The sequence below is a fragment of the Colius striatus genome, chromosome 27 (assembly GCF_028858725.1).
Source record: "Colius striatus isolate bColStr4 chromosome 27, bColStr4.1.hap1, whole genome shotgun sequence".
Classification (NCBI taxonomy): Eukaryota; Metazoa; Chordata; class Aves; order Coliiformes; family Coliidae; genus Colius; species Colius striatus.
Window position 1 is genome coordinate 1,731,714 of NC_084785.1, and position 13,227 is coordinate 1,744,940.

At 60.2% G+C, this 13,227-nt stretch overlaps 1 protein-coding gene across 1 annotated transcript; it reads right to left on the reverse strand.

Moving 5' to 3' along the window:
• Window positions 1–315: 315 nt before the first annotated feature.
• LOC133628032 (trichohyalin-like) lies at window positions 316–6,320 on the reverse strand. Its single transcript, XM_062015756.1, has 21 exons — window positions 5,916–6,320; window positions 5,624–5,821; window positions 5,434–5,532; window positions 5,089–5,208; window positions 4,971–5,009; window positions 4,781–4,879; window positions 4,531–4,578; window positions 4,340–4,438; window positions 4,090–4,140; window positions 3,879–3,998; window positions 3,745–3,795; window positions 3,534–3,653; window positions 3,400–3,450; window positions 3,189–3,308; window positions 3,055–3,105; window positions 2,844–2,945; window positions 2,524–2,634; window positions 2,131–2,229; window positions 1,997–2,047; window positions 1,587–1,637; window positions 316–1,495 (listed from the first exon to the last, which is right to left on the reverse strand). Exons 1-21 carry the CDS (start codon window positions 6,015–6,017, stop codon window positions 1,076–1,078), a joined length of 2,202 nt encoding a protein of 733 aa, XP_061871740.1. The 5' UTR covers window positions 6,018–6,320; the 3' UTR covers window positions 316–1,075.
• Between the last annotated feature and the right edge of the window lie 6,907 nt (window positions 6,321–13,227).

Sequence of the window (13,227 nt, forward strand, 5' to 3'; positions counted from 1 at the left end):
GCCCTGGCAGGGAGAAGGCTCTGTGTGTCCCCCTCCACAAGCCCTGGCCCCTCGGCTCTAGCAAGGCGGTGGCCCTGTGTGGTGGTGGGATGAGATGGGAGTACACTGAGAGACAGCCCCCGAGGAGGCAAAACAGGAAAGAAAAAAAGAGACTTGATGTTTTTCCCCAGCCAGGGGAGGCCAGGGCAGCCTCACCAACACGTGTGGGTACGGAAAGGGTGGATGTCAGGGGCCGGGATGATGCTGTTTTCTGAAGTATCCAGTGACAGGACATAAGCTGGAACACAAGTTCCACTTAAACACATGGGAAAACTGTTCCTTCAATAACATATATTTTGTTTGCCAGAGCAAGATGAGCTAGAGCAGGTCACGCAGGAACTCGTCCAGGTTGACTCCACAGCCCATCTGGGCAGCCTGTACAACCTATGCAGATTCCTATAATAACTAGAACTACACAAATGATTCCTCCCAACAACGTGCCCAACCACCCATTTAGAGACCAGCCACCTAATTCTTGCCAGATGTGGTGGAGACAATTCTTTTTGGCTGCATCCCTCATTGATTGACTGTCTCGTGCTATGTGAAACAAAAGGATCTAGTGGGGATGGCTGCAAGGTCACTGCTCCCCAAACAGGAAGATGATGATCTTTGCCAGGTTGTACACCAGCTTGGCGTAGGTTGTCTCAGACATCACATACAAGAGCAGGTTGTAGACGAACCTGTGCTCATAGGAGAAGCTGTAGAGCAGCACAAAAGGCACAGCGAAGCTCAGGAAGACCATCAGGCAGAAGAAGAACAGGAAGAGTTTCCTGGGGGGCAGAAGAAGGTGGCTGCATCCCAAGCCCATCTTGCCCACAGGATGGCAGGAGCCCCACGGGCTGGCTCCCCGTCCTTCTCGTTGCTGCCTTGGGCAGCGCAGGACACCCCACAAGGCCGGGAAAACAGCCCAGCCTAGGGCAAAGCGATGCTGCTCCCTGCCAGCTGCAGAGCCCCCAGGAGCCCCCCAGCACCCCCCAGCAGCCCGGCCTTGTGAGTGGGAGTCAGCCTCAGGGCAGGGGACAGCCAGGGGGGACACTCACCAGTATGTGTGTTTCTGTGTGTTATGCTCTCCATCTTCAGGCAGGGTCTGCTGCTGAGGGACGTCCAGGCCCCGCTCAGCCACGCTGTGATTCACAAAGCTATTCTCTCTACTCTCAGCCAGGCCATGGTTCTGAGAGTCATTCAGTCCATCCTCAGGCAGGCTGTAGTTCTGAGAGCCATTCAGTCCAACCTCAGCCTGGCTGTGGTTCTCTGTGCCGGTCTCTCTATCCTCATCCACGCTGCGGTTCTGAGAGCTGTCCAGTCCCAGCTCAGCCAGGCTCCGGTTCTCTCTGCTGTTCTCTATTTCCTCAGCCAGGCTTTGCTTCTCTTGGTGCCTCCTCAGCTTGGCCAGCTGCTTCTCCAGCTTCTTGTTCTTCTCAGTGGCCATTTCTAAGCACTGTTTTCTGTAAAGGTTCTGGGAAGAGGAGCCAGACACAGGCACTGAGCCCCTGACACAGCCCCAGCTGCTGCAGCTGCGGGACGTGGGCAGAGCAGGGGACACTCACCTCCCTTCTGAGCTGCTTCAGTTCTTTTTCTGTTGTGTGATGATTCTCTTCCTGCAAGCAGACACAGCAGGGGCTCAGGGCTCACAGCCACAGCCTCCCTTTGTGCAGAGCTCTGCACAGATTGTCTACTGGCTCCTCAGTCAGGCCCCAGAGCCTCTGATCTCCAGAAGCTGTATCCAACCTCAGCCAGGCTGTAGTGCAGTGAACTCACCCTCAGCTGGGCCATCTCCACCCTCAGCTGCTCCATCTCCAGCTGCATCTCCTCCAGCTGACATTCCTTCTTCTTCTTGCTTTCTAAATGATGTTTCCTAGCACGGTTCTGGGAAGAGGATTTGGACACAGACACTGAGCCCCTGACACAGCCCCAGCCACTGCAGCTGCAGGGCATGGGCACAGGAGGGGACACTCACCTCTGCTGCTCTGAGCTGCTCCACCAACTTCTCCAGCTCCTGATTCCGCTCCTGCATGTGGAAAGGAAAACAGAGGCTCAGGGGCTGCAGCTCATCCAAGGGGTTGCAAGCAAGCTTTGGCTCTGTGAGCTCACCTTCAGCTGGGTCACCTCCATGCTCAGCTGAGCTGTCTCCAGCTTCACCTGCTGCATCTCCTGGTCTTGGTGTTGGAGATGTGTCAAGGCCACGTTGTACTGCAAAGAGCAGCCAGACACAGGCACTGAGTTGCCTGACACAGCCCCAGCTGCCACAGCTGTGGGATGTGGACAGAGGAGGGGACACTCACCTCTGCTTTGAGCTGCTCCAGCCTTTCCAGCTTCTCCTGCACGCAAAAAGACAGCAGGGGCTCAGTGGCCACAGCCTCGTGCTGTGAAAGCCCCTCCATACCCATCACACTCTGCTGCATCTCCTCGCTGCCTTCCCCTTGTGCAGAGCTCTGCACAGATCCCCTGCTGGCTCCTCTGATCTCTCACAGATTGTGAACTCACCTTCAGCTGAACCATCTCCACTCTCATCCGCTCCATCTCCAGAGGCAGCTTCTCCTGCAGCTGACACTGTTTCTTTTCACTGGCATCCACATACTCACAGATGTTATGCATCTGGAAAGAGGATTTGGACACAGACACTGAGCCCCTGACCTGGCCCCAGCCACCACAGCTGCAGGGCATGGGCAGAGGAAGGGATACTCACCTCCCTTTTGATATTTGCCAGCTGATAACGATTCTCCTCCTGCACATGCAAAGGAAAGCAGAGGCTCAGCGGCTGCAGCTCATCCAACTGCAACCAGGCTTTGGCTCTGTGAGCTCACCTTCAGCTGGGTCACCTCCATGCTCTGCTCGGCCGTCTCATTCCTCAGCTTGGCCATCTCATTCCTCAGCTCCTGCATCTCCTGGTCTTGGCTTTGGAAATGCTGCAACAGCTGAGAGCTCTGGGAAGAGGAGCCAGACACAGACACTGAGCCCCTGACACAGCCCCAGCCACTGCAGCTGCAGGGCATGGGCAGAGCAGGGGACACTCACCTCCGCTGCTCTGAGCTGCTCCACCAACTTCTCCAGCTCCTGATTCCGCTCCTGCATGTTGAAAGGAAAGCAGAGGCTCAGGGACTGCAGCTCATCCAAGGGGTTGCAAGCAAGCTTTGGCTCTGTGAGCTCACCTTCAGCTCGGCCATCTCATTCCTCAGCTCGGCCGTCTCATTCCTCTGCTTGGCTGTCTCATTCTTCAGCTCCTGGATCTCCTGGCCTTGGCTTTGGAAATGCTGCAACAGCTGAGAGCTCTGGGAAGAGCAGCCAGACACAGACACTGAGCCCCTGACACAGCCCCAGCCACTGCAGCTGCGGGGCATGGGCACAGGAGGGGACACTCACCTCCACTGCTCTGAGCTGCTCCAGCAACTTCTCCAGCTCCTCATTCCGCTCCTGCATGTTGAAAGGAAAACAGAGGCTCAGGGGCTGCAGCTCATCCAAGGGGTTGCAAGCAAGCTTTGGCTCTGTGAGCTCACCTTCAGCTCGGCCATCTCATTCCTCAGCTCGGCCGTCTCATTCCTCTGCTTGGCCGTCTCATTCTTCAGCTCCTGGATCTCCTGGCCTTGGCTTTGGAAATGCTGCAACAGCTGAGAGCTCTGGGAAGAGTAGCCAGACACAGACACTGAGCCCCTGACACAGCCCCAGCCACTGCAGCTGCGGGACATGGGCACAGGAGGGGACACTCACCTCCACTGCTCTGAGCTGCTCCACCAACTTCTCCAGCTCCTCATTCCGCTCCTGCATGTTGAAAGGAAAACAGAGGCTCAGGGGCTGCAGCTCATCCAAGGGGTTGCAAGCAAGCTTTGGCTCTGTGAGCTCACCTTCACCTCGGCCATCTCATTCCTCAGCTCGGCCGTCTCATTCCTCTGCTTGGCCGTCTCATTCCTCAGCTCCTGGATCTCCTGGCCTTGGCTTTGGAAATGCTGCAACAGCTGAGAGCTCTGGGAAGAGGAGCCAGACACAGGCACTGAGCCCCTGACATAGCCCCAGCCGCTGCAGCTGCGGGACATGGGCAGAGCAGGGGACACTCACCTGTATTCTGAGCTGCTCCAGCTCTCCCAGCTTCTCCTCCTCCATGAACTTCTGCATGCAAAAGATAGCAGGGGCTCAGGGGCCACAGTCCCAGCCCCACGGTGTGGGAGCCCCTCCACACCTCTCGCACTCTGCTGCATCTCCTCAATGCCTTCCCCTTGTGCAGAGCTCTGCACAGATCCCCTGCTGGCTCCTCTGATCTCCAGGGGCCTTCTCTAACCTCAGCCAGGCTGTGGTTCTGTGAACTCACCTTCAGCTGAGCCATCCCCGCCACCAACTGGGCCACCTCCAGCTTCAGCCGATGCATCTCCCGTTCTCGGCTTTCAAATCGCTGCAACACCTCAGAGCTCTGGGAAGAGGAGCCACACACAGACACTGAGTCCTGACACATAGCTGCAGCCACTGCAGCTGTGGGCCGTGGGCAGAGCAGGGGACACTCACCTGTATTCTGAGCTGCTCCAGCTTTCCCAGCTTTTCCTCCTCCATGAACTTGTGCATGCAAAAGAGAGCAGGGGCTCAGTGTCCACAGCCCCAGCCCCACGGTGTGGGAGCTCCTCCACACCTCTCGCACTCTGCTGCATCTCCTCAATGCCTTCCCCTTGTGCAGAGCTCTGCACAGATCCCCTGCTGGCTCCTCTGATCTCCAGGGGCCTTCTCTAACCTCAGCCAGGCTGTGGTTCTGTGAACTCACCTTCAGCTGACCCATCCCCGCGAGCAGCTGGGCCACATCCAGCTTCAGCTGATGCATCTCCTGGTCTTGGCTTTCAAATAGCTGCAGCACCACAGAGCTCTGGGAAGAGGAGCCAGACACGGGCAATGAGCCCCTGACACAGCCCCAGCTGCCACAGCTGCAGGGCATGGGCAGAGGAAGGGATACTCACCTCCCTTCTGCTATTTGCCACCTGGTGACGATTCTCCTCCTGCACATGTAAAGGAAAGCAGAGGCTCAGCGGCTGCAGCTCATCCAACTGCAACCAGGCTTTGGCTCTGTGAGCTCACCTTCAGCTGGGTCACCTCCATGCTCTGCTCGGCCATCTCATTCCTCAGCTTGGCCATCTCATTCCTCAGCTCCTGCATCTCCTGGCCTTGGCTTTGGAAATGCTGCAACACCTGAGAGCTCTGGGAGGAGGTGGCAGACGCAGACACTGAGCCCCTGACACAGCCCCAACCACTGCAGCTGCAGGGCATGGGAACAGGAGGGGACACTCACCTCTGCTGCTCTGAGCTGCTCCAGCAACTTCTTCAGCTCTTGCTTCCCCTCCTGCATGTGGAAAGGAAAGCAGAGGCTTAGGGGCTGCAGCTGATCCAAGGGGTTGCAAGCAAGCTTTGGCTCTGTGAGCTCACCTTCAGCTGGGTCACCTCCATTCTCAGCTGAGCTGTCTCCAGCCTCATCTGCCGCATCTCCTGGTCTCGGTGTTGGAGATGTGTCAAGGCCTCCTCCTTCTGCAAAGAGCAGCCAGACACAGGCACTGAGCCCCTGACACAGCCCCAGCCGCTGCAGCTGCGGGCCGTGGGCAGAGCAGGGGACACTCACCACCACTCTGAGATGGTTCTGCCCGTTCAGGTCCAGACTATTGTCATGCACGTGGAAAGAGAGCAGGAGCTCAGCGGCTGCGGCCCATCCAACTGCACCTGTGCTGTGGCTCTGTGAAGTCACCTGCAGCTCGCCTATGTCCTCCTGCAGCTGCCACGAGGCTTGGCTCTGTCTTTCAAGACACTGCAATGCCTCGTTCTGGGAGGAGGAGACAGACACAGGCCCTGAGCCCCTGACCCAGCCCCAGGCGCCGCAGCCGCGGGCCGTGGGCAGAGCAGCGCTGCACACCTACCATACGCTGCCAGTCCCTGTCGCTGCTGCTTTGGGCCGTGGCACAGCACTGGGGCAGAATCTCCTGCACTCGGAGTTCTTCCCTCACCGCTGCCGCTGCCATGGCTGCACCTGTGTGTCAGGGCCAGCACGCTGTGAGGGGCTCGGCCACGGGCAGTGCCGGGCGTGGGGACAGTGCTTGGGCTCAGGCTGCCCACGCTGCCTCACACACAGCACGCGGCCCAGGCTGCCGCCTTCCCCCTGCACTGCTCACAGCCACACACACAGCCCAGCCAACGCCTGTGGGGACCCTGGGGACAGCCATCCCTCACCTTCCTCTGCTCTGTCAGCGACCTCCCGCTGCAAAGCCATCGCAAGGCAGGCCGTTGGCCAGTGCTCTCCAAGCTCCTGCCAACTGGTACTGAGGTTCTCCTCGAAATGCCCCTTTTATACCGACCAGCCTCCCCTGTCACGGGTGACATCAGAATGGGAGCTGCTGCCCGTGGCAACACGACCGACCTCTCCTGTCACGGGTGACATCAGAATGGGAGCTGCTGCCCGTGGCAACACGGCCAACCACACCCTGGGCTGCCACAGCTCCCATCCCAGGAGCCTGGCTGTGCACCTACCAGCTGGGACAAGCAGCATTGACAAAAGCACAGTCACTGGGGTGTGAATATTCATTTTCTTCATGTGCATCTACTGCACGGGCCAGTACATGGTGAAACTGCCTCTGCACAAGGGAACTAACTTGGTAGAAAGGTCCTTGCTGGTTGTTTTGAGGGGGACGAGCTCAGGTTGCTCCCATATGATCACAGCTCACCGCTTGCGATCAGTTTCTGCTGCTGTCACTCTGTCAGCAGTACCGAGGTGCTCAGCACTGGCTGGCGTGCTCATTGCCCTTCAGCACTTAGACTTGCTGATCTGGGCTGTAGAAGTTTACACAAAAGGGTCAGCTCTTCTGCTCTTTGTATCTTTGGTGTCTGAGGACCCCGTGGGAGGCTAAAGCCCTGTTGCAATGAAATCTGGCAACGGATGTAAAGGACATGAAGGGCTCCTTCCAGTGTGTGGGCAGCAAAAGGAAGATGAGGGAGCATGTGAGCCTGCTGCTGAACGAGGTGGTGCCCTGGTGATGGAGGATACGGAGCAGGCAGAGCTGCTGAATGCCGCCTTGGCTTCGGTCTTTTGTGTGACCATTCCCCAGCTCTAATGCAGGCAGTGCTACGGGAGGCGACTCCAAGTCTACTTCTGATGCCTCAGAGTAACAACAGAGATATCGGTGCTGTGTTCAGTGTATTCTTCAAGAATCAATGGGAATCAAAGTGAGAATTCCACCATGACTGTGCGTGCGTGTTTCTTTTATGCTTTAATTTAACGGCATCACAAGGCTGTAACACAAGTGTTCTTGGGTCTTGAGGTTTCCCTCCTCCTGCCGAGCTGGACTCTGGATACCGGGTAATGGAGCTGCTTCATACACCGGCGCTCAGCCCATGGCTCCAGCATGTCTGTTACACCTTTGTGCTGAGGGCCGAGCTCAGACTCTGCTCCGTTCCTCTTGCGGCGGTAGCGGCCTGGCGCCCTGCAGCCGTCCTCCAGGCGGGCACCGGGCCCGGCGGAGCCCTGCTGTGGCCGTAAGGGGCAGGAGCGGCGGCGGGAGCGGGCCCCGGCTGAGGCGACAGGAGCGGGTGGCGGCTGAGGCGGCAGGAGCGGGCCCCGGCTGAGGCGGCAGGAGCGGGCCCCGGCTGAGGCGGCAGGAGCGGGCCCCGGCTGAGGCGGCAGGAGCGAGCCCCGGCTGAGGCGGGCGACAGGAGCGGGCCCCGGCTGAGGCGGGCGACAGGAGCGGGCCCCGGCTGAGGCGGCAGGAGCGGGCCCCGGCTGAGGCGACAGGAGCGGGCCCCGGCTGAGGCGGCAGGAGCGGGCCCCGGCTGAGGCGGCAGGAGCGGGCCCCGGCTGAGGCGACAGGAGCGGGCCCCGGCTGAGGCGACAGGAGCGGGCCCCGGCTGAGGCGGCAGGAGCGGGCCCCGGCTGAGGCGGCAGGAGCGGGCCCCGGCTGAGGCGGCAGGAGCGGGTGGCGGCTGAGGCGGGCGACAGGAGCGAGTCCCGGCTGAGGCGGCAGGAGCGGGCCCCGGCTGAGGCGGCAGGAGCGGGCCCCGGCTGAGGCGGCAGGAGCGGGCCCCGGCTGAGGCGGCAGGAGCGGGCCCCGGCTGAGGCGGCAGGAGCGGGCCCCGGCTGAGGCGACAGGAGCGGGCGGCGGCTGAGGCGGCAGGAGCGGGCCCCGGCTGAGGCGGCAGGAGCGGGCCCCGGCTGAGGCGACAGGAGCGGGTGGCGGCTGAGGCGGCAGGAGCGGGCCCCGGCTGAGGCGGTAGGAGCGGGCCCCGGCTGAGGCGGGCGTTGGGCGGGCGCTGCCCTCAGCCACGCGCGGGGCGGGGCCGGCGCCAGGCGCGGCGTGTGCGGAGCTGAGGGCACCGACAGCTCGACCCGGAGGCAGCGCGGGCCGCAGGTACAGGCGGGGGCCGGGGCCGGGGCCGACAGAGCATTGCGGCGCTTATCCGGCCGGAGCCTGGCTGGCGATCGCCCGGCCGGCGGCGGGCCCGTGGCGCGCGAGCCTCGGGTCACCTTGCTGCGGCGGGGCCGGGCCGGGGCCGGACGGGACGCCGGGGGCTCGCGTCGGACGGCGCTTCCCCGCCCTCGGGCCCGGCCGGGCGGCCGCGGGCTGCTGAGGCGACGGCCCCGGGGCGAGGGCCGAGCTCTCTCCCGGCGGGCCGCGACGTCTCGCCGGTGCTCCGGGAAGCGGCGGCAGCAGCAGCCTCCGGGGTCGCCGGCGGGCGAGCGCTCGGCGGCGCTGGCGGGGGAGGGAGCGGAGGCCGCGCTCCGTTATCCGTTGCGTAATGGCCGCGCAGCGCCGCTCGGGGCCGCGGGCGCGCTCCCGCCGTGCCGGCGGTGTCGGGAAGCTGTCGCCTCCGAGCGCCTCGGCTCTTCTTCTTTTCCTTTCTCCTGCAACTGGGTTTGTTCGTTTGGTTGCGGGTTCTCCTCTCCTCAGCTGTGGCACTCAGCCCCCTGTCTGTTCTGCATTGAAACGCCCGGTTTGGTGTTTCCCTGTCGCAGCTTCCGTGCAGGCGTTGCCTCGCTGTGCGCTACACCTCAAGAGGCCAATGTCAGGCAGCGGTTCACTGCCAGCCTTTTATTCCTTGATGGTTTTATGGCTTTGGCTCTTTTCTTTGGTTCCTTCTTTATTCTTCATTGTTTAATTCTCCTTTGGTGCTGAGCTGAGGGAGCCCTGGCCCAGGCTGCCCAGGGAGGCTGTGGAGGCTCCTTCTCGGGAGGTTTCCAACCCTCCCGGACACATTCCTGTGCCCCCTGGGCGAGGGGAACCTGCTGGAGCAGGGGCTGAGCTGGAGGAGCTCTGCAGGGCCCTTCCCACCCCAATCCTGCTGGGATTCTGTGACATATTGTGGTGGTTGTACTGATTTTATTCTTTTAGGAGAGAAGATCACAAGAAGAAGGAGGCTTTGTTTAAAACCAAGGCTGCCAGAGCAAGATGAGCTAGAGCAGGTCACGCAGGAACTCGTCCAGGTTGACTCCACAGCCCATCTGGGCAGCCTGTACAACCTATGCAGATTCCTATAATAACTAGAACTACACAAATGATTCCTCCCAACAACGTGCCCAACCACCCATTTAGAGACCAGCCACCTAATTCTTGCCAGATGTGGTGGAGACAATTCTTTTTGGCTGCATCCCTCGTTGATTGACTGTCTCGTGCTACGTGAAAGAAAAGGATCTAGTGGGGATGGCTACAAGGTCACTGCTCCCCAAACAGGAAGATGAAGATCTTTGCCAGGTTGTACACCAGTTTGGCGTAGGTTGTCTCAGACATCACATACAAGAGCAGGTTGTAGACGAACCTGTGTTCATAGAAGAAGCTGTAGAGCAGCACGAAAGGCACAGCGAAGCTCAGGAAGACCATCAGGCAGAAGAAGAACAGGAAGAGTTTCCTGGGGGGCAGAAGAAGGTGGCTGCATCCCAAGCCCATCTTGCCCACAGGATGGCAGGAGCCCCACGGGCTGGCTCCCCGTCCTTCTCGTTGCTGCCTTGGGCAGCGCAGGACACCCCACAAGGCCGGGAAAACAGCCCAGCCTAGGGCAAAGCGATGCTGCTCCCTGCCAGCTGCAGAGCCCCCAGGAGCCCCCCAGCACCCCCCAGCAGCCCGGCCTTGTGAGTGGGAGTCAGCCTCAGGGCAGGGGACAGCCAGGGGGGACACTCACCAGTATGTGTGTTTCTTTGTGTTATGCTCTCCATCTTCAGGCAGGGTCTGCTGCTGAGGGACGTCCAGGCCCCGCTCAGCCACGCTGTGATTCACAAAGCTATTCTCTCTACTCTCAGCCAGGCCATGGTTCTGAGAGTCATTCAGTCCATCCTCAGGCAGGCTGTGGTTCTGAGAGCCATTCAGTCCAACCTCAGCCTGGCTGTGGTTCTCTGTGCCGGTCTCTCTATCCTCATCCACGCTGCGGTTCTGAGAGCGGTCCAGTCCCAGCTCAGCCAGGCTCTGGTTCTCTCTGCTGTTCTCTATATCCTCTGCCAGGCTTTGCTTCTCTTGGTGCCTCCTCAGCTTGGCCAGCTGCTTCTCCAGCTTCTTGTTCTTCTCAGTGACCATTTCTAAGCACTGTTTTCTGTAAAGGTTCTGGGAAGAGGAGCCAGACACAGGCAATGAGCCCCTGACACAGCCCCAGCTGCTGCAGCTGCGGGACGTGGGCAGAGCAGGGGACACTCACCACCCTTCTGAGCTGCTCCAGCACTTTTTCTGTTGTGTGATGAATTTCCTGCAAGCAGACACAGCAGGGGCTCAGGGCTCACAGCCCCAGCCTCCCTTTGTGCACAGCTCTGCACAGATTGTCTATTGGCTCCTCAGTCAGGCCCCAGAGCCTCTGATCTCCAGAAGCTGTATCCAACCTCAGCCAGGCTGTAGTGCAGTGAACTCACCCTCAGCTGGGCCATCTCCACCCTCAGCTGCTCCATCTCCAGCTGCATCTCCTCCAGCTGACTTTCCTTCTTCTTGTTGCTTTCTAAATGATGTTTCCTAGCACGGTTCTGGGAAGAGGATTTGGACACAGACACTGAGCCCCTGACACAGCCCCAGCCACTGCAGCTGCAGGGCATGGGCACAGGAGGGGACACTTACCGCTGCTGCTCTGAGCTGCTCCAGCAACTTCTTCAGCTCCTGATTCCACTCCTGCATGTGGAAAGGAAAGCAGAGACTCAGGGGCTGCAGCTCATCCAAGGGGTTGCAAGCAAGCTTTGGCTCTGTGAGCTCACCTTCAGCTGGGTCACCTCCATTCTCAGCTGAGCTGTCTTCAGCTTCACCTGCCGCATCTCCTGGTCTCGGTGTTGGAGATGTGTCAAGGCCGCGTTGTACTGCAAAGAGCAGCCAGACACAGGCACTGAGCGCCTGACACAGCCCCAGCTGCCACAGCTGTGGGATGTGGGCAGAGGAGGGGACACTCACCTCTGCGTTGAGCTGCTCCAGCCTTTCCAGCTTCTCCTGCACGTACTTCTGCATGCAGAAAGACAGCAGGGGCTCAGTGGCCACAGCCTCGTGCTGTGAGAGCCCCTCCATACCCATCACACTCTGCTGCATCTCCTCGCTGCCTTCCCCTCGTGCAGAGCTCTGCACAGATTGTCTACTGGCTCCTCAGTCAGGTCCCAGAGCCTCTGATCTCCAGAGGCTGTATCCAACCTCAGCCAGGCTGTAGTGCAGTGAACTCACCTTCAGCTGAACCACCTCCACCCTCAGTCGCTCCATCTGCAGAGGCAGCTTCTCCTGCACCTGCCACTGTTTCTTTACACTGGCATCCACATCCTGACAGATGTTATGCATCAGGAAAGAGGATTTGGACACAGACACTGAGCCCCTGACCTGGCCCCAGCCACCACAGCTGCAGGGCATGGGCAGAGGAGGGGACACTCACCTCCCTTCTGATCTTTGCCAGCTGGTGACGATTCTTCTCCTGCACATGCAAAGGAAAGCAGAGGCTCAGCGGCTGCAGCTCATCCAACTGCAACCAGGCTTTGGCTCTGTGAGCTCACCTTCAGCTGGGTCACCTCCATTCTCAGCTGAGCTGTCTCCAGCTTCATCTGCCGCATCTCCTGGTCTCGGTGTTGGAGATGTGTCAAGGCCTCGTTGTTCTGCAAAGAGCAGCCAGACACAGACACTGAGCCCCTGACACAGCCCCAGCCGCTGCAGCTGCGGGCCGTGGGCAGAGCAGGGGACACTCACCACCACTCTGAGATGGTTCTGCCCGTTCTGCAGGTCCAGACAATTGTCCTGCACGTGGAAAGAGAGCAGGGGCTCAGCAGCTGCGGCCCATCCAACTGCACCCGGGCTGTGGCTCTGTGAACTCACCTGCAGCTCGCCTATGTCCTCCTGCAGCTGCCACGAGGCTTGGCTCTGTCTTTCAAGACACTGCAATGCCTCGTTCTGGGAGGAGGAGACAGACACAGGCCCTGAGCCCCTGACCCAGCCCCAGGCGCCGCAGCCGCGGGCCGTGGGCAGAGCAGCGCTGCACACCTACCATACGCTGCCAGTCCCCGTCGCTGCTGCTTTGGGCCGTGGCACAGCACTGGGGCAGAATCTCCTGCACTCGGAGTTCTTCCCTCACCGCTGCCGCTGCCATGGCTGCACCTGTGTGTCAGGGCCAGCACGCTGTGAGGGGCTCGGCCACGGGCAGTGCCGGGCGTGGGGACAGTGCTTGGGCTCAGGCTGCCCACGCTGCCTCACACACAGCACGCGGCCCAGGCTGCCGCCTTCCCCCTGCACTGCTCACAGCCACACACACAGCCCAGCCAGCGCCTGTGGGGACCCTGGGGACAGCCATCCCTCACCTTCCTCTGCTCTGTCAGCGACCTCCCGCTGCAAAGCCATCGCAAGGCAGGCCGTTGGCCAGTGCTCTCCAAGCTCCTGCCAACTGGTACTGAGGTTCTCCTCGAAATTCCCCTTTTATACCCACCAGCCTCCCCTGTCACGGGTGACATCAGAATGGGAGCTGCTGCCCGTGGCAACATGACCGACCTCTCCTGTCACGGGTGACATCAGAATGGGAGCTGCTGCCCGTGGCAACACGGCCAACCACACCCTGGGCTGCCACAGCTCCCATCCCAGGAGCCTGGCTGTGCACCTACCAGCTGGGACAAGCAGCATTGACAAAAGCACAGTCACTGGGGTGTGAATATTCATTTTCTTCATGTGCATCTACTGCACGGGCCAGTACATGGTGAAACTGCCTCTGCACAAGGGAACTAACTTGGTAGAAAGGTCCTTGCTGGTTGTTTTGAGGGGG

Coding starts and splice junctions, on each gene's coding strand:
- LOC133628032 (XM_062015756.1), bottom strand. CDS start 6,017: ATGGCAGCGGCAGCGGTGAGGGAAGAACTCCGAGTGCAGGAGATTCTG. Junction 4,880..4,970: donor TGGCAAATAGCAGAAGGGAG/GTGAGTATCCCT, acceptor TCCTCTTCCCAG/AGCTCTGTGGTGCTGCAGCT. Junction 3,796..3,878: donor ATGAGATGGCCGAGGTGAAG/GTGAGCTCACAG, acceptor TTCAACATGCAG/GAGCGGAATGAGGAGCTGGA.